The sequence below is a fragment of the Abramis brama genome (assembly GCF_963993115.1).
Source record: "Abramis brama genome assembly, chromosome: 17".
Taxonomy (NCBI): Eukaryota; Metazoa; Chordata; class Actinopteri; order Cypriniformes; family Leuciscidae; genus Abramis; species Abramis brama.
Genome location: NC_139979.1, coordinates 17,619,890 through 17,640,451, shown reverse-complemented (window position 1 = coordinate 17,640,451; position 20,562 = coordinate 17,619,890). Strand labels below are relative to the sequence as shown.

Here is a 20,562-nt window from a genome sequence, read left to right as displayed (position 1 = left end):
TTCCCCCAGTCTAATGTTTCAAACCGTTTTTGTTCCTTGCAGGTTTTTTAAAAAAAAAAAGAGCTGCTGAAGTGATGAGATGCTACAGAATAGGAATTCTTTAGAGAAAGAGTGTTGGATGTGATTTCTTTTACTATTGATAGTGATTGTAATGACTTTCTATAGGCAGAATTATGGGACTTGTTGCTATGACAACATAGAAGGCCAACTCTGTTAGACTGTACCACTGCCCTGCGGAAACAGGAGTGTTTGGGCAGGGCTTTAGTTTGCCAGTCGCTTGGTGCAGCTCAAGGATTTGGGGATGCAACAAGCACCTGTCTATCTATCCTGTCTGCAAATGAAGAGTTCAGATGCAAAAGCCTCTAAGTGCCATCTGAAATTTTCTTCTAGAATGATCATTTTTATGAAGCTTGTATATTTAAGTTCAGTAATTTCACTTAAATGGCAATGAAAATTACCTATTAATTGCCATTTAAGTGAAATTACTGAACTTAAACGAGCTTGATAAAAATGATCATTCTAGAAGAAAATTTCAGATGGCACTTAGAGGTTTTTGCATCTGAACTCTTCAAATGTAGATGTGGAATCGAGGACATTATGGTCATAGTGTCTTGAAAAACCTGTTATCTCATTCAAACACCAGTTTAAGGATAAATGATTGTTATAGTTGAGTATTAGCCTTTCTCTTGCATCATAACAGTGAATATTCTGCGTTTTAAACCGGAGCTCTAACACAATGGTCTGGTTTCACAGACATGGCTTAGATTAAGCCAGGATTAGGCCTTAGTTCAATTAGGACATTTAAGTAGCTTTTATGAACATGTTTTAGAAAAAAACATTACTGGTGTGCATCTTGAGACAAAACAATGGTACTGACATATTTTAAGATATCAGAGCAAATTACTTTCAGTTAAAACAGCTCAAACATGCAGTTTAGTCTGGGACTAGATTTAAGCCTTGTCTGTGAAACCGGGGGATATATTTTGATCTGAGGGCAGTTGGTTTTTCTTATTTTCTCATGATATCAATAACTGTCAGATCTGGAAAGAGGCGAAATATAAACTGCAATGGAGTATGTTTGCAGAAAAATTGATCATTCTGACACTCTTTTGTCACTTTAAGAGATTTTTTTTTTGAATGTTTTTTGGCCTGGGAATAGTGTTATACAAGCTGCCATATGGAAACACACATACATATTTTGACAATGTCCTAGGGTTTTTTTTTTTTTCGTGGATGGTCATCATGTTTTATTAAGTGGTGAATATGGGCAAAAAAAGTGCTTCTTGAAAATGGGCTTTTTCGTTTTATTTTTATGTCTGGCTCTAGAGTATTTTGGGGTTGTACGTTTCTCTTCCGTATGTCTTGCAAGTGGGTTTAAAAACATTCCATTAGCGTCTCCACACACACATACACTATACACATATACGCCCCATACACAGTCATAGGAAGCACACACACTTTCATTAGTCACTTTTTAATTCCATTTCATATCTTATTAGTAGTTCTCCGACCTCATTAACACTTCCCCTCCTCTTCTCGTTACTTTACATTACAGCTTTTTTCCCCAGAAATCTTTTCTTTCTGCGTTAAACTATTGTGTTCCTCTTTTCTTGATCAGAAATTGTTTCCCTCTCTCCCTGTCTACCTCACTCCACCTCTTTACCTCTAAATAGGTTTATTTCCTCATTTTCCCTCAACCTGCCTCAGTCTTTTTTCCTCTGTGTACCTCTACTGCTTCGATGTAGTCATTGATATCTTCAGTTTACATGTTTGTGATGTGTAAATGGGAGTAAACCTTTGTGTGTGTGTGATTGTTTTTTGTTTTTTGTATCATCATAGTCTCTCCAGTGATGTCTACACTGTTAATGTTTCCTAGTCTATTTCAGTACATGGATGAATCTCAAGAATCTCAGGTCAGGGTCATATTTCTTCCCAGTATCAAAACATTTTTTAAATGTAAATAATATGAAATTATATTTGGTTACTCTGATTAAATTCACATTACTGTTATACAGTAATGACAATCATACTCATTATCATACTGCTTTTTTATCAGAATAAATTGGGAAAAGGCAGTAAAACAATGTGAATACTTACAAATTTAATTTTGTTTACATATCATGAATGAGAGAACCACATTATGGTTTATTCAAAAGTTTGGGGTCAGGAAGATTTTTTTTTTTAACAAATACTTTTACTTAGCTAAAAAAGCAATTAAAGTTAAATTTATAATATTACAAAATAAATTCTATTTCAAATAAAATCTTTTCTTTTCTATTCATCACAGAATCCTGAAAAAAATATTATCTTCCACAAAAATATTAAGCAACACAACTGTTTTCAATATTGATAATAATAAATGTCATTCAATTCTTTATCATCAAATCAGTATATTAGAATGACTTCTGAAGGATCATGTGACACTGAAGACTGGAGTAATGATGCTAAAAATTCAGCTTTGCCATCACAGGAATAAATTTTCAATATAATATATTACAATAGAACAAGTTATTTTTAAAATCCTTTTTTTTTTTTTTTTTGGATCAAATCAATACAGCCTGGGTGAGCATAAGGGACTTCTTTAAAAAAAAAAACATTACAGAATCTTACCCCCGATTTCAAACCCAAACTTTTGATCAGTATCTCAAAAAGAGTTATTATTAACACATAGTGCTAATTTATCAAAAAAATTTTTTTTAATTTAGTCTTAGTCTCAGTCCTGTGTCAAATGTACTTTTTAGTTTTTATCATATGTAGCCAGCCTTGTCCTGTTTTTGTTTAGTCAAGTTTTAGTCAGCTAAATGTCTGGCCATTTTTGTCTAGTTTTAGTCAATGAAAACTTGATTATTGATTCATGAGTCATGATTATTTTGCTCAAAATTATAATCATAGCGATTGTCGTCATTTTAGAAAATTATTTTTATATTTCATCAGAATTATTGCACTTTCACCTATAAGCACAAATCAAGAGAATGTCAACTCATACGCATGGTTTATTTGACCTCATCTAGTTTCCTGATTTATTAGTGGCTATTTATCATATAAATTAACACACTCTCTACATTACGAAAGCTGGTAAAACAAGAAACTTCCCTCAAAGATTAAAGCAGTGAAATTCCTAATTCCAAATTCCATTAATGTTTTTCAACAGCAAAAAAATCACAATCGCAAACAGTCGATTTATTACGACTTTGCAGATCAGATTTCACCAAACAAGAACTTTGGAACCAAGTGTGCCGCACAAGTCCTGAAAAGTGAAGCCAGAGCATTTCGATCACCCCCTGGTGGCTGGCTTCAGTACAGGTCTTAAACTCCACCCTCTCCATGTAATTGAATGGGACACGAGCCAAACTAAAAAATCCAATTACATTTCAAATAATTTTTTTCCAAAGATGGTTTCTGTCATTTTTAGGTAGTTCTTATCACGCGTACGTATGTTCAAGTGTTCATTTTTCCAATAAGTTTGGTTTTAGTTAGTTATTTGATGCCAAAAAAATGGGGTGTAAAGTCATGATTGACAGCTGTGCTTACGATTGAGTCTGTGAGAGTGGGAGTGTGGGCGGGACCTTGGTACCGCGGCTCCACCTCAGGATCACTACTGCGCAGGCTCAAGCTCTGAATGACAAACAACCATTACTGGGACATTTTGGCTTCATTTTTCTATAGTGGAAGGAAGCAGAGACACGCTGTCCATCATTTTTAACAGTCTATGTTTGGAACGCAGCAAAATCCGAAACATGAGCTTGCGTTTCCTGTCACTCACATTTGCATGTGTTTGAATGCAAGTCAGTGGACTGAAAAGTGTAATGTGACCGCACCTTTAGTCGTGGAAAAAAAAAGGTCGTCGACAAACATTTTTCGTCATAGTTTTCGTTAATAAAATTAACTTCGTCAAAGCTACTCTTTCCCATAAATTGAAAATACATTGATTGTCAGCAGGTTAAGTAGCGCTTGGTTTATATTAGTGTTGTCAAATTGTAAATTTTGGGCCCTATCTTACACCCAGCGCAATGCAGCACCAAGCGCGACACAAGTGTTTTTTGCTAGTTTCAGTCCAACGCAGTTATCATTTTCACATCCTGTGCCACGTTGTTTAAATAGCAAATGCATTTGGGCCCATTTGTGCGCCCATGGGCGTGCTGGTCTGAAAACGAGTTGTGTTCTGGCGCATCGTTGGCGCGTTGCTATTTTGAGGCAACAGAAATAGACTGTGACCAACTGAAACCTGGTCTAAAGTCAATGGCGCAATATTTTTTTTGCTATTTAATGAGCGCGTTAGTAATGTGCGCCTATAGGCGGGTCCACAACGTGCGTACACTATGAGAATAGGGACAACCCTTTTAGACCATGCGCCAGGTGTACCGACCATTTTTCCTGTTGTTAAACTAGCAAAAGTGGATTCGGAAACGCGCTAAGTGAACTTGCGCCGGGCGCTTTAGACCATGCGCTTAGATCGTTAAAATAGGGCCCTTTAAATTTTGTGAAATTTTAAGAATGTGACTATACCAGCATTTCCTTCTAGCATTTTGAACACTATTGAACGGATTCTTAAAGACATCTGATTGGCCATTGTGTTCACAAGCTCGACATATGTGACCCTGGACCACAAAACCAGTCACATGGGTCCTGAGATTTATACATCATCAATAAATAAGCTTTCCACTGATGTATGGTTTGTTAGGATAGGACAATATTTGGCCGAGATACAACTATTTGAAAAAATAAAACTTTAAAGTTGTCCATTTATGTTTGCGATTGTGCTGCATTCACTTACAAAAATAAATGTTTTATATATTTACGGTAGGAAATTTACAAAATATCTTCATGGAACATGATCTTTACTTAATATCCTAATGATTTTTGGCATAAAAGAAAAATCGATAATTTTGACCCATACAATGTATTGTTGGCTATTGCCACAAATATACCCGTGCTACTTGTGACTGGTTTTGTGATCCAGGGTCACATAATATGTCTGTGATTGGCTAAAATGGTCAATGCTTCAAAAACATGTTCGTCTTCACCATGTGGCAACCTTCCGGTCTCTCTCTTGAATCCAACACGGAAGTGACTCAAACTGCAATTCATCGACTGGCCGCTAGAGACAGGCTACAAAAGAGAATCAATCCTATAGACCTCCCATGTTAATATGCCAAAATTTACAGCAGAAAAAAATATGTTTACAGCCTGGTACAAAAAGTGCTTTTGGTCTATATAGGTAATTTTGCCCTTCATGACAACTGTGGGGGGGGTGAATTTTTGTATAACTCATCCGTTTAAATTATATTAAGCCTTAAAGTTCTGCATAATTAAGGGCGTGGCCACTTGAGTGACAGGTGGATTGCCGCTGTTGTCACTACTAGCCGTTTGTCTGCTGTCTGTTAGCCGTCACGTCACCTCAGCTAATCCCGCCTCTTTGGCCATTTTCAGTTATCCGGGAGTGACGTGCTGCCAAGATGGCGACGGCCGGCTCCACCGACTTTGTGTTTCAAAAATGCTCTTCATAAACCTACGGGTGACGTCACGGACACTACATCCATATTTTTTTACAGTCTATGGTCTTCAACGAGCGCCACACAGATACACACGGGAGCGTTTGAAAGCAGGCGTCTATCAGCGGATTCGTCTATCAGTGGATATATCAGGGATCCGCTGATAGACGCCTGCTTTCAAACGCTCCCGTGTGTATCTGTGTAAGCTCTCGGTGAAGACATGTTTTTGAAGCGTTGATCAATGTAGCCAATCACAGGCATATATGTTGAGCGCGTGAAGACAATGGCCTATTAGAGACAAATATGTTGTCAAACTGTTAGAGGGAATGTATCATCACATTTTTTTAATTTCCGTACCGACTTGGTACTGAAGTCGGTATATATTATATTCACAATGTGTGTGTGTTTGTGTGTACCTGGTATTTCCTATGTTATGGGGACCAAATGCCCCCACAAGGATAGTAATACCAGTAAATGTTGACATTATGGGGACTTTTTTTTGTCCCCATGAGGAAAACAGCTTATGTTTTGAAAATGTAAAAATGCCGAAAGTTTTCTGTGAGGGGTAGGGCCCCTAGAATATACAGTTTGTACAGTATAAAAATCATCACATCTAATGAAAGTCCCCATACAACATGGAAACCTGTGTGTGTCAAGATTTGAAAGTGGTCAACTTTCACACTGAATAAAAAAACTGTACCACTAGAGACAGTTTTTTTTTTCCCTTTGGCCATACCTGGTCTCCTCTAGGGCACCAAGCAAACAGAACTGCCACTGGTTCCCCTTTAAAGAAATAGGTGCATGACGCCACCGAATGTAACACTACAAAAATCCTAATAATGCTAAAATTGTTTTCATTTTCCTAAAGCATTTTCATCTCTTTTCTTTTGATTTTGCTTGAAATATTAGCAAATTATGTATTTTTTTTATGCTAAACACTTCACATCCACCCTCTTTGCTTTTTTTCTCTTTTTTTTCTAATGCTCTCGTGAACTGGAGTTAATGTTTCCCTGGCCCGTCCATGGATCTCCTTTTATTATCAATCATCATTTATTATCAGTCATGTTTCCCTGTTTCTCCATGTGATCTCTGCTAATGATACAAGTGTGAAGTATTTTATGCTTCTGTGTGTTTTTACACCTTGACCTCATCTCTTGTCTCTCACAGGGAGCAGGTTGCACTGCATTGGTTGTTGCCGTGGTAGCCAGGAAGCTTGAGCTGACAAAGGCGGAGAAACATGTGCACAACTTTATGATGGACACACAGCTCACCAAACGGGTAAACACACTCACACACGCTTCAATAAATGGATACGTAGGCACAGCTTTATATTCAGAGAACCATACATGTACCAGTTTTCTTTCTACTTAGGTCCTTTTCAATTTTTCATGCACTTGAAAGACTCAGAAATAGCTCCCTGTATCAAATATGTATCAACATCATGGCTGACATCAGTGACTAGAAGGCTGGTGATCAATAACTGCAACATACAGATGTGCTTCTTCAGATGAGCAGCTAAAATAAATGCCTTCCTCAAGTGAAGGGAGTACGAGCCTCTTTTTTAAAAGTGTATTACCTCAAGCTTACTCAATTGCCTCAGCTTAACTGTTTGTTGGGGGACAAAAGAAAGAGAGATTGATAAGTGCTGTAGAGTCACCGCGTCGATCATCCTCATGCATTGAATTTGCCGCTACTATGGTTACAAACCTCTACAAAAAGCAGAAAAATGTTCTCGCCACTTTGACCTCACAAACATGTTGCCGTGGAGACACAGTAACAAAAGGTTTACCTTCAACTGGTTGGAAGGGTGCAGGTTGTTCCTCCGTCTTCCCATCAGGTGAAACTGACAGTGCAGTGAAGATGGACAGGTTTCTCAGGGTAGAATTGTTTATCACAAACTATCCGTGAATAGAAATGCTAATGTGATCTTTCTAAAGTATTCCAGTTTTCTAATCACGTCAGTACCATTTTCACAATTTTTCATTAGTGGTAAATAAACTCTTCTAAACTGATTACACTTGTAACAGCCAGTCTTCAATAATTAATGTGCATTCATGAGGGTTGTAAATGTTGTCTTTCATGCAATTATTGTTTTTAAAGGTTACTGTGTGATGAACACAACAGAATGATAATTTTTAACTACCTGTTTATTCAGAAAACTCTTAAAACAAATGCTCTTTATTGGTATCTAGTTCCATGATGATCCTTTAACATCCGTGGAACTTTTACATTGCACAAAAGAGTTTATAGTGGAAATTGTCTTCACACTAAGAAAAAAAAGGTTCTTTTAAGAAATGTTCACTGAAGGTTCTTTCAGGAACCCAAAATGGATCTTCTATAGCATCTCTGCAAAAAAAACAACAAGACATTCAAATAATGCAAGATACAAGTTTAAAATCATCCATACACTCTTAAAAATAAAGGTTCTTTGTTCACATCTATAGTAATCTAACCAACCCTTTAACAGCATTTTCCTGTCACCTTTGTCTGCGGCGTTATGTTCTTTTCTCAGCCTTGATGATATGTAGCACCGCAAGTTGTCGTGGGAGATTTCGTCTCTTAGACCTCCTTTTTGCTCTCTCTATCTCATAACTTCCACCTGTTATCACTAACACCACGACACACTACAAAACCACAGCTCTGATCACGGTGCCCTCCATTCTCCTGATGTTGACGTTGTTGAATGCCGCACTTAAATGACATCGCTGTTGGCCGGCTTACGTCACTTCAGTTCCAACAAGCGGTGCGAATGCAACCAGAAAAATGGCCCTATGGGAACATTTAGTTCTCGGGGAACTGCCCTGGTGGCTAGTTTCTATAATTAAGTTCCTATAACTACCCCGGTGCGAAAGCCCCTAATGGTTCCATAAAGAACCTATTAACATCTTTACATTTTTAAAATGTTGTTCACACTAAGAAAAAAATGGTTATTTTAAGAACTGTTTACAGAAAGGTTCTTTGGAGAACCAAGAAGGGTTCTTCTATGGCCACAGGAACTAAGAACGATTTTAGTAATAAAAACACCTTTTGGGGGGGAATAAATCAGCTAAGGGTCTAACCCAGCACAATAAGAACTACCAGTGATATGTGTATGTTAATATGCCATATGATACAACGACACCCGCCATTTTTAAACACAGAGTTTACATATGCCTACTCCACGAAATAACTCCACGAGCATGGAAAACAACAGCTCCGATCACGCCGTCCTCCATCCTCAGTTGTTGCGCTGTTGAATGCTGTGCTTAAATGACGTTGCTGTTGGTCGGTTTATGTCAGGGGAAAATTTAGTTCTTGGGGAACCACTGGTGAACGTGATTTCACCAAGTGCAACACTCCTGGATCAACATCTTTGTTGATCTTGGAACAACATTCCAATCAACCAATCAGATTTGAAGGATGATTACAGTTTATGTCAAGTTTAGGCTTACAACCAGGGTTAGATGTTTCTACATCAGTGTTTATTCACCTATAATTTCCCTCTGATTTTAGGGACAACTTTTTAGGGGTAAGGTTAGGTTTAGGGGTAGGGATATGGTTAGGACAAAATTTTCGGAGAGGAATGTTTTTCCAGGATCAACAAAATATGTTGATCCAGGAACATGTCTTGGCAAAATCACAGTGACCTGGGAGCACCCAGTAGTTCCTATAACTACCTGGTGCCGAAGCCCGTATAGTGCATATCTTTTGTATTTGGAGAAATGTTCAGATTTAATTGAAAGTTGTAGCTTGAGGTGAGCTAGTCTGGCAGCTGTTATAATGGTAAGGCTTCAGTTTACCACATATTATAAAATGGATAGTTCCGGTCCTTGATTCTGATTGGTTGAGCCGAGTTCAAAGCCGTTGAAAATTACTCAACAAACATACACCTGTGACCACATTACATTAGTATTACTGCGCAACTGCCGTTTGTGATTGTTTGTTGCTGCATGTGTTGCTTGGCAACCTCTTTGGAACTATATTGCTTGATGGAGGAATAAATGTGTTATAACATTATATTTTTTGTTTCTGGTGTTTATTTTATGAATAAAATAAATATTAAAATGAATATTTTTATGGAGTAACCGTTTTATAAAAGCAATAAGCCCCTTGAAGCCGTGTTTTACAGTGAATTTAGAACAGCTAAGGGGGTTAGCTCCGCTCCGCTCCGCGTCGTGCCTAACAACGCCCCTTAGCTGTTCTAAATTCACTGTAAATCACGGCTTCGCGGGGCTTATTGCTTTATTAAACAATGATGGCCCAGACTTCATTACAGTTACCTGCCCTTTGCCTCCCCCTTTCTGACGTCCACTTTCAACTGCTTCAACCTCTCTGACAGTCTCCCTCTCTCTCTGTCTCTTGTTCTATCTTGTCTTTGTTTGATTGTCATTTTATGATCTAGTTTGTATATTTAGGAGATATACAGGGGCTGTTATGAACTATATTATTTTATGTGTAATAGCAGTATTTATAATCACTGTAATACTGCTTAATTGTCATTTGGATTCCAGATTCCAGAAAACTCCACTTCTAGACAGCTATGAGCATCCCTGCCTAAATTATATCTGGGGTATCATCGTTTTCCCTCTCTCGTTCCCTAACTTGCCTTGTCTTTGGCTCTTTTCATAAATGAGACCTGCATTGAAGTTGGAGCAGAGCTCCTACTCTTGTATTATTAAATACACTGACCACTGTTAATTAATCAGAGCTGTGCAGTGCTAAAAAAAAAGAGCCTGGTGCTGCCCTATGTGTGGAGGAATACTGTCAAATCTGGAGCTTATTAAAAACGGGAAGGTTCTCTCATCCCTCCGTTGCCCAAAGAGGATGTAATTGTTCTTTCCACCGAAGTGGCGCCCCTTTGAAGTCTCCTCATTCATTTTTCTTCAGCAGATTTTCTTATTCAATTTTGTCCTTTATTTGCTCTCCCTCTCCCTTTTCTGCTGCCATATGTGAGATTAAAAGAGTATTTGTGGCTTCAAGACCTCACAAATGAATCTTTCGATGCACAAGGAGGTCTTCACGAGTTGAGAGTTTAAAATATTAAAATATTTGAAGGTCAAGATATTCTGTTGTACCTCTTTCAGTGCAAAAACTTGCATCTTATCTGCTAACCACCCGCAATCCTGTTTAATCAGGTGCTAAATGTGCTAGCATAGCGCTGCGCTGTCTTTAAATAGGTGTATGTAGTGGATCAATTGCTAAAAAATGCAGGCCGAGTGTGCAAATAAATGCTGTGATTGTCTTCAGTAATACCAGTAAAGTTACATTGTAATAATCCTTACTCATGAATTTTGAAGTCATGAAGTTGTGTTAAATTTTTGTGAATTTCAATTATGCAAAGGGAGGTTTGTCTTGCTGCATTTGGGCGTGGAATTTGCCCAGAGCAGAACCATACCGCCAACTCTAACTGAATGCATTATCACTTAAAATATACATTTGATAAAAGTGGTCCTGACTGAAAAATTGGTAAGGCAACTCTCACCTTACACTCATTGTTTTGATCAGAATACATCACATCCAGTCGGGTGGTCACATATGATCTTACCGTTTAAAATATTTTTAACACATTTGAAGCTCAAATCAGATCCAAAAATTCCATATACGCAGATGTTCGCAACTCCACGCAGCTGCTGTACTACTCCCCATTGGAAATGGATGACTTCCGGTCTGTTGTTTTTTGGGGATATTTGAAAGGTGACTTTACTTCACTACTATTGTCCTTCAAAACTTTACCACAAAGATATAAATATACAGCTTTAGAGACGACTCTCTCTTATTGGACATCACTGGTCCGCAGCCATAATAGTGAATTAACCAGATGACAGAATTATGGGCTACAATGTCTGTTGTCAAGTCACTCTGGAATATCTCCCAAAAAGACCTTTAATTTGGCAGATGTTTGGGATTGTGTGCGTGTATTGGCAAAGCAGAGCTTATACTTGTCAATACTCTCTCCTGTGGTGCTTTTCCTGTTGCTAATATTGTTGTTATGGCGACATGTTCCCTCAGATAAAGAACGCAGCAGCAAATGTTCTACGAGAGACTTGGCTGATATACAAGCACACCAAGCTGATGAAGAAAATTGACCACTCCCGTGTACGCAAGCATCAGAGGAAGTTCCTTCAAGCCATTCACCAGTGAGAAAAACAGCCTCCCTTCACAGACACCACAATTTCACTTAAGCCCTCATCAATGCACTTGTTACTTTAAACACACGCCGATGGGCCGATAAACAACAAAAGTACTTAGTGAGCTTTAGCGATGTACGCTAAAACCGCACAAAAAGCATTTGGAGTGCTTCACATTTGGTCTGAGTGGCCAGTTGTGTGATAAGTGTGATTGTGGCAGTTAGCATGTCTGCCCTGCCCATGGACATGGTATGACAAATACATACACGAATGGCAGCTTTTTCTGATAATGGTTAGCTGTAAGAGCTAATTTATCAATTTTCATGCTTTTTAAAAAGTGTAATGATGGTTTTCTGTACCATTCATCTCTTCAGAGACCTGTTTAGAAACCGGTGTAGAAACTTGAAACTTAAGCTTTCTATTATAATTCAATATTTTGTATCATCCAAATACTAATTTATTGACATTTTAGTATTTTCTGGCCTTATCAATGATCTCACTGACCATCCATATAGCAAACATTGTAAAGGGCCATTCACACGAACACCGATAATTATGACAAAGCAGTCTTAATAATCGTTCTTATTCAATGAGAACAGTGAAGTAAACGGCCATAACTATTACAAAAAAGACACCAATATTGTTGGAATTACTTTCAGAAAGCTGATGAATGATAAAAATACTGACAGCCAATCAGAATCTGGCTTTAAAGTGCTTGAGTATTTAAAGAGGCAGACATTAAAACTGCAGTGCAGACTTATAATAAACAGAACATTATTATCTATTGGTGTATAGAAACTTTGCACTCCACTGGTTATTGCATTTTTAGTGCTGCAATTAAAATTAGCAGATGAATTGATTAAAACAACGGCTTAAAAGGGATAGTTCACCCAGAAATGACATTTCTGCAATCAATTACTCATTGTAATGTCCTCCCAAACTTGTATGACTGTTTCATTTATGGGTTAACTATCCCTTTAAGACCAATCAGAAGCCTCTGTCAAACGGTTGTTTTGGCAGTGGACTGGAAGAATACACAAGTGCTAATGCTAATATGGCTAGAGCACTCTTGCATTTTAGCAAATTAGTTATAACTACTGAGCAAATGTTACGTCACCTAATTAAAATTCATAAGCCAGTCCAATTTGTTTGAAAACCAACATGACCCTCTGACTTTTCAGATCGTCGTAATGCTTCAGAAGCGACCATGTTTCTTATTCGTTTGGCCAAACTGACTGCTGTATCAGCTTCTTTGACTGTTAGCTCGCTAGGGCTAATGCTATTCTCTGTCTCTGTGTGGGTGCCCACCACACACATACTCATCATTTTAAGAGCTCTAATCCTCCTGTCACTGTTTTGTTGCAGCCCTGGCCGCCAATTTTAAGAGCTCCTTTCAAACCGAAGCCTTTCTTTTAAAGAAATCCTACACTTATGGAATCCTTTTAAGTCTGAAGCTTTTATGATTTACGCCGTAATTGCGTATTCATCTTGGGGGGATTCTCATCAACAACAAACAAATAAAGAAAACAAGCTGATTAAGTTAATTAGCTAGTTGAGGTTTACAACTGAGGGCCATTGGTGCCAGTGAGATTAGGAGGGGGTCTAATGGGCTGTGTGTGTGTTTGTCCCTGTTTTGTAGATTACGAAGTGTTAAAATGGAGCAGAGAAAACTCAGTGATCAAGCCAATACTCTGGTGGACTTATCAAAGGTAAGACTACTGTCCATGCGCACACATCATCAACACAAATCACAGACATGGTCGCACATCAGAACCCACGCATATGCACGTTACATCTGTTAGGAAACAGTAGACACCCACACACGCTTTCGATGACATTGTGTTCCCTTTCCTGCAATTTTATCATACCTACATACACGCAAACACTTTATAATGCCCAAGGCTGCAAGTACGTCGACGGGAACACATAATGCCCGGTGACACACACATACCTTTGCTTTCCCAAATATATCTCAGCATTCAACTGTTTCCATGATGACCCGTTTGTTTCTGTGGCTTTGTGTCTCCTAGCAACCTGAACAAGTGTTAAAGCAGGGATGACAGTGGGAGCGAGGAGACGGGGAGAGGGAGAGGGAGGGAGAGGGTGGGAGGGGAGAGAGACAGGAAGCTGAAGAGTGACATAAAATGTGTGCAATTCAAGATATTTTTCGTGATGGCTGTGCGTGCCTGTTTGGGCATTATTTTTCTGAATGTAACTGGTGTTTTTATTTATTTTTTTGCTTTTTTTTTGTGTGAAAGAGTGTGTGTTGTGTGTTCCTGCACTGTGCACCATTTTATCTTTAGAAATTTGAAGATGTTGTACTGTGTACATGTCGTATATGGGTATTTAATTGCATAAGATATTAACACTTGTTTTCAGTGAGCCTGTCTGGTGGTAAGTTTTATTCCTCACTAAATTTGACAAGACCCATGCCTAAAGACAGAAAGAAAAAAAAATATATAATATAGCAAGAAAAATAAACTTTATTCAAGATGTGTTCTCTGAAAACAAGTCTTAATATTTTGCTTCTGAAGTAACTATGTAATGTATTTAGGTTAAGGATTTTAACAAATTATTTTGCTCTAAATACAATCCAAAAATAGTGATTAAGAAGATTTTTATCTGAATTCTACTTGTTCTGTTTTTCCTATTAAAGTATTTTAAGCTCAGATGGTGCCCTTGCAAAGCTTGGGAGACCTGTTGGAGATCTGTTACATTTTATTCAAGTATCAACTTTGTCTTTAAAATTCCAGAGAATAAACAGAACATGGGACACAAATGAAACAGTTGTTGAGACACAGTATGACTTTAGAGCCACTGGCGGAGCTAGGGGGTGGCCGTGGCCACCCTTGGTCTAAGCTTGGCCACCCCTCTCACAACTGCTGTTTCTGTCTCTTTTTTTATTGACAAAAATTGTGTTTTTTAAAACGCTGAACCGTCTCTTTAAGACCACAAAAAACGTGAGACTTTTCTCACGCACATAGTAAATATAGAGTCAATCTTTCTCAACTGGTTGGTTGCAAGAACGTTTTGAGTAAGTCGAATAGAGTGCAGTCAACAACAAACGTAGTTCTCTTTTTTTCTCATGCTACTTTTATTTTAGAAGGTGTGTGTGAAAGCTTGTAACACTTCTGTCAGATGCTGAGAAAACGGCGTTTTCCTTATTCAGTTGGCTATCTTCGGTAAAATGAGATGTTATCAGGCCAAATGTCAGTAAAACTAACTTTTCTGTCATATGGCTGACAGCCGTTGTACTGTGCTTGCACATTACGCGCAAATGCGGCGTGCTGTAGCCGTAGTTGCCGTTAATTAACTCATGTATTAACTCATAATTAACTCATGCTGTTGACTTCCGCCTTGTTCACATTCTTGCACATGGAGATTCAAAAGAGAACTTTTGTTTTCCTTTTTAATTTAGGTATGATAGAACTGTTGCAATTATTTATTTTGACAACTAATATAGAAAGTTAAACTTTTTTGACAAACTCGGAATTGGTTGAAGAGTTCATTGATTATAAAAAACGCATTGAAGGTTGAATAATCTTTGGACTACAGTATTTATCTGCATGCTATCTCATCCAAGAAGATGCAACAATGTAGAACAAGCAAGTTGAACTTTAGCTATAGTGTGTGCCCTTTTATTACTATTTAATTAATTTTAATATGAGGTGGTGGGTAATAATAAAAAATATATAAAATTCACTCAGTATTCCATGATTCCTAATTCACTACTAACTCAATTACAATTAAGTACAAATTAACTTTATTCAGTTGTGTAGGCACTAAAACGGTCCAATACATTATATTCAAATTATTTTTTATCAAAAAATAATTAAGATTTCTGTGCCACCCCAAACTGGTTGCTGGCCCTTGCCTGGCCACCCCTATGAAAAAATCCTGGCTCCGCCACTGTTTAGAGCTATAAAATCAATATGAATTTCATAGTTCTGATGATTTAGTCCTAGAAAAAATATTTGATTGCAGATTTTGTCCACAGTTTAAGATCTCATCGAGAAACTCGAAAGGAGAAACTTTTGGGATTACTGAAGTCTTTTTTTCTCAAGAAAAATTGGAGAAGCTGAAGACTCGAGCAAAAGTCTCCATTTAATTGTATTGCTGTCTAGCCAAAGAAACCAAGATAATACAGATTAAATCAAAATGGACCCAATTTACTAATGCACTTAATGCACATTCCTGGTTCTATTACAAATAATTGTTTGTCATCATTATCTTTCATCAAAATATAATAACTTGCTCTTCCTCTGTTTTCCTTTTCCATTGATGTCACTATTGAATAATGCTATCCAATAACCAGATAGCTACTTGTTTTAGCAAACTCCATGCCGGTATATAACGCCCACTGTTCACAATCCAGTCAGTTTCTGATGGATAAAAGCCAGTTTACACCAAGAACGATAACTATAAAGATCACTACACCAACACATGATAACATTCTATTTATGTTTATTTACCTCTTTAAAGGGATAGTTCACCCAAAAATGAAAATGCTGTCATCATTTACTCTTCCTCAAGTTGTTCCAAACCTGTATGACTTTCTTTCTTCTGCTGAACACAAAAGAAGATATTTTGACGAAAGTCTGTAACCAAACGACTGATGGACCCCATTGACTTCCATAGTAGGAAAAAAAAATACTATGGAAGTCAATGGGGACCAGCAACTGTTTAATTACCAACCTTCTTCAAAATATCTTCTTTTGTGTTCAGCAGAAGAAAGAAAGTCATACAGGTTTGGAACAACTTGAGGAAGAGTAAATGATGACAGCATTTTCATTTTTGGATGAACTATCCCTTTAAATGCTCAAGCTCTTTAAAGTCTTTAAATTGATACTGATTGGCTGTCAATGTTGTTATTTGTTCGTTAGCTAGAAAAAAATAATTCTGGAAGTGTTTCCAATGATATCGTTCTTTTGTGTTGTTATCGTTAGTTGTGGTGTGAACTTTCCTGTTCTCATACAATTTATAGTTATCGTTATTGGTGTGAACAACGGGCCTTAAAAGGATGGTTCACCGAAAAATAAATACTATCACTATTTACTCACCCTCAAGTTGTTCCAAACCTGTATGAATTTCTTCTGCTGAACACAAAAGAAGATATTTTGAAAAATGAAGGTAACCAAACAGTTGATTGACCCCATTGACTTCCATAATATTTTTTTTTTTCCATACTATGGAAGTCAATGGTCAATCAATGAAGTCAATCAACTGTTTGGTTACCCATATTCTTCAAAATATCTTGTTTTCAGCAGAAGAAAGACATACAAACAGGCTTGGAACAACTTGAGGGTGAGTAAATGATGACAGAATTTTCATTTGTGGGTCCCATCCAACCAGAAATGTATTACATTAAGAAGTAAAATGCATTGTCAACACCATGTTGACTTTATCTCTACTCTTTCTGTTTAATGTTTCTCATGGTCTCGTTTAGTGTTTATACTCTTTTTCCCTTCCTTTGACTGTCCTGTATCCCTCCCTTTACTTTACCACAGTATTTTTGTCTAACTACACTGTCATTCTCTCTCCACATAGATGCAGAGCGTCATGTATGAACTGATGTCTGAGCTGAATGACCGCAGTGAGGATCTGGAGAGGCAGATGTTAAGTCTGGAGCAGCGGGTGGAGCAGCTGACGGCCGGCTTTAACGCTCTGCCCGCTCATTTGTCGGCCACGCTCAGCTCCCAGCATGCCGCACTCATTCAACTGCTGCGTGAGCGTGATGCCAAGGTCCTGAGCCCCACTGTGCCCTCTGTGCTCTCACCCACCGCTGCCAGCCTGCCTCTAGCCAACCCCCCCTCTGGCTCCGGCTCGGGCTCCGGCTCTGGTTCCGTCCCGGCTCAGCCCACCGAGGACAGTCCCAACACCAGCAGCTCCAGTTGCTGAGAGCACTGGTGCGGGAAGTTCCCTCCAGGGTGGAGAGATGGATGATTAGTCGTAATGAAGAGAAGTGATGACATAACCATATACACGCATACTCATACGATGCACTGTAACTACGAGCATTACGCAGCTTAACGCCACAGAATATATCACAATGGAGGAGATGCTAACATTTGCACAAAAACCCTATGACGAAACTGCCATATTTCATGTAGTCCAAAAGAAGGACGTCCTTTACTGTTACCATGAATGTATTCATTTTAGAAGAGACTGACTCAGACATGTTGACATGCATGGACACTCATACACACACTTAATTCCGTATTTGCTACCAAAGTGCTTTGTCTATAGTTGACTGAATGGACTGAGGTGTGTGTTGCAAAACAAGGGATCAGGGTGGTTGGGATTAGAGAGAGTATAAATAATCAGTGCCCGAGAATGTTATGATGGCGAATCATCATAGATAGCTGGACAGCACTTTTTACAGTCTGCAAGAGACTAACAGCCATTTGAGCAAAGCATTATTTCGAAGAGCGACGCTGAAGCCAGTCAATACATTATAAAAATCACCCCATCAAGGTGGAACAGCTGCTCACACGGAAATAACTGTAGAATGAGTGATTATAGTCATTTTCTTAGTGGAATTGCTTCTATTATAATGGTGTTGGAATAAGAGACTTCTAACCCCATTTCAATGGAGAGACCATTTCGAAAACTGACTAATAGTGACATCCTGTGGCCGGAATACTGAATTACATCCGCTTGGAATATTGTACAGTATGCCATTACTGAAACTTAGCTTTGTATCGCTCGGTTTTTTACTATTAATAATTACTAACGCAGTTTTAGCTCATATTTATTATAATTATACAATAGCATTCTTCTCATTCATCATGGAAATTATGATTGCTGTATAAATAACGATTTTATTAATATTAATTATAGATAAGGGAGGTGCCATTTGAGGTTGAAATTATTTTGTAATTTTATTTTACCAGAGAGAATTAATAAAGTATATATCTATACTTGACTGTGTCTGTGTGTGAGTATCATTGTGTGACTGTGTCAGCGGCAGATCGAGCAGATAAACATTAATGTTTTAACGATAATGACCGTTACAATTGACAATACCAAATGTGTCTTTGTTTCGGTGCAGCATTAAACGTTATTGTTGTAGGTTTTTATTTTTTATATATAGCCTATTTTATCTTACTATAATTGTAGCCGAAGTATCTTAGTAGGCTAGCTAGCCTAAAAGTTTTGTGGAGTTTGTACTCCATACAAGTTTGTATAGCCTATATTCAAAAGGGTTTCAAAAGTTTTAGCCATATCTTAAATGCGCGGTTGCGATAGCTGCTCGTTCGCTTAGTCGCGATTTCGGACGGTATGCCTGTGTCGATAAAGTAGCTATGACCTTTATTATGGATTTATTAAATCTATATAGCGTATCACCAACGAAAATGTATTGTTGTTATTGTTTGCCTATTTATTTATGTAAAGACGTTATTGTGTGACCCGCGCGGTTTGAAATTCAGATTTATCTTGCTATAAATCCGCCATCCGTAGGCTAGGTCCAAAATCACTGTTTCTTAATTGTATGATAGGCTTCCTATGCGTTGCCACGAGAATTATTATTATTATTATTATTATTATTTTACATTTAGCCTAGGCCTACATTCACGGACGACTAAATTATTATTTAAAAAAAACCTGTAAAATTATTGACCCCCTCTCGGTTTTATAAACCTCATAACTCCATTATTTGTATTTCCTTAGAAAAAAAAACCCATGTAACGTTAGCCTACTTTGAAAACAGCGCATTCAGGTTAACGGCTAAAAGTTCTGAGGGTCATGTAAAAACAAAACACGATGATTACAGTCAAGAGCCTACTTTATTTCAAAAAGCAACATCGACAAGCGTCATTTAACGACTAGTGCCGTTTACCATCGCCTAGCATAACCCTAATGTAGCTCTTACAAATGAGATTAACTAGTTTGCGGTTCCTGCTCGTGTCCTGCTTTGAAATTGACGTCAAAATAATTGTTTAGCCACCAGCAGTATTCAGTTGTGTGTTGTAGTTGGTTTTGAGAGCTGCAATTTCATCATGCCTATGATGGAGAGAGCAGTTTGGGTGATTCTGCTAATGAGCTCATTGATTGCACTCAGTAAGTCAACTAAACTGAACGTTCCCAAGCTGCTGTTCCCTCTCAGCGTTCATGTGCCTGTGAACATCACACTGACAGCCCAGAGAGGATGCTACAAATGGTGAGTGACAGGGGCTGTGGAGCATACTCAGCTTAACATGCCATTCTGTCTCATTACGAGCTGTCATGTCTGAAAAGTAATTAATTCAATCAATTCGTTTCTCCTTGCTGAATAACACAATTCAAACAATCTTGTTGTGACATCATCTCCAGGGTGAAGTTTGGTTTGCCCCTTTAGTGGCCTGCAAATCAGTAGTATGCATTTCCTGAATAATTGGCCTACCAATGTTTGCAAATGCAAGAAGACTGTTAAAAACTTAAAATTGGTTAGAGTAATGTGCTGTTTTGGTGTGATAATAGTGTGAAAGCCTGAATAGATTGAGGGAGAAAAGGGGAAAGAGAGTGATTGTCTGAGGGACCGCAATTATGGTTCACTCAGGCCTTTCCATTTATAAATGGAAGGATAAAGATAAATAGTCTGATAAAGAAAATTTAGAGTGCAATTTGCAATTATAATGTGTATACACGACACGTATCAAAATAACTTAAGTTAGACTGGAATTTGATTGCCTCACTTATTAGACATGAGACGAAACGTTCCACAACTTTGTTTCCACAACAATTTATGTGAAATGATACGCTTTACATGGGAAGTGAGCAATGATCACTATAATGTTCTTAACACATATGTAATTTTTCATTTCCTCTTTATTGTATCAAAATGATGACATTACATTATACACTACCATTCAAAAGTTTTTAATTGGGTTGATTTTAAAATGTTTTTCAAAGAAGTCTCTTATGCTCACCAAGGCTGCATTTATTTAATCAAAAATACAGTGAAAATAGTAATATTGTGAAAT

The 20,562-nt window shown here is 37.8% G+C and overlaps 2 protein-coding genes across 2 annotated transcripts in view; both read left to right on the top strand.

Moving 5' to 3' along the window:
• kcnn3 (potassium intermediate/small conductance calcium-activated channel, subfamily N, member 3) overlaps window positions 1-18,519 on the top strand; it is a 63,647-nt gene extending 45,128 nt beyond the window's left edge. The window contains exons 7-10 of the mRNA XM_084089487.1: window positions 6,660-6,770; window positions 11,481-11,608; window positions 13,239-13,308; window positions 17,147-18,519. Coding sequence (XP_083945613.1) covers window positions 6,660-6,770; window positions 11,481-11,608; window positions 13,239-13,308; window positions 17,147-17,497 — 660 coding nt within the window. The 3' untranslated portion in view covers window positions 17,498-18,519. The remainder of the gene's footprint in view (window positions 1-6,659; window positions 6,771-11,480; window positions 11,609-13,238; window positions 13,309-17,146) is intronic.
• A 1,080-nt stretch (window positions 18,520-19,599) lies between these two features.
• The window catches only part of LOC311067880 (nuclear pore membrane glycoprotein 210), a gene marked incomplete at its 5' end in the record, with an annotated part of 28,188 nt that continues 27,225 nt past the window's right edge, over window positions 19,600-20,562 (top strand). The window contains one exon of the mRNA XM_084090027.1: window positions 19,600-19,760. Within this exon, the coding sequence (XP_083946153.1) occupies window positions 19,600-19,760 (161 nt within the window). The remainder of the gene's footprint in view (window positions 19,761-20,562) is intronic.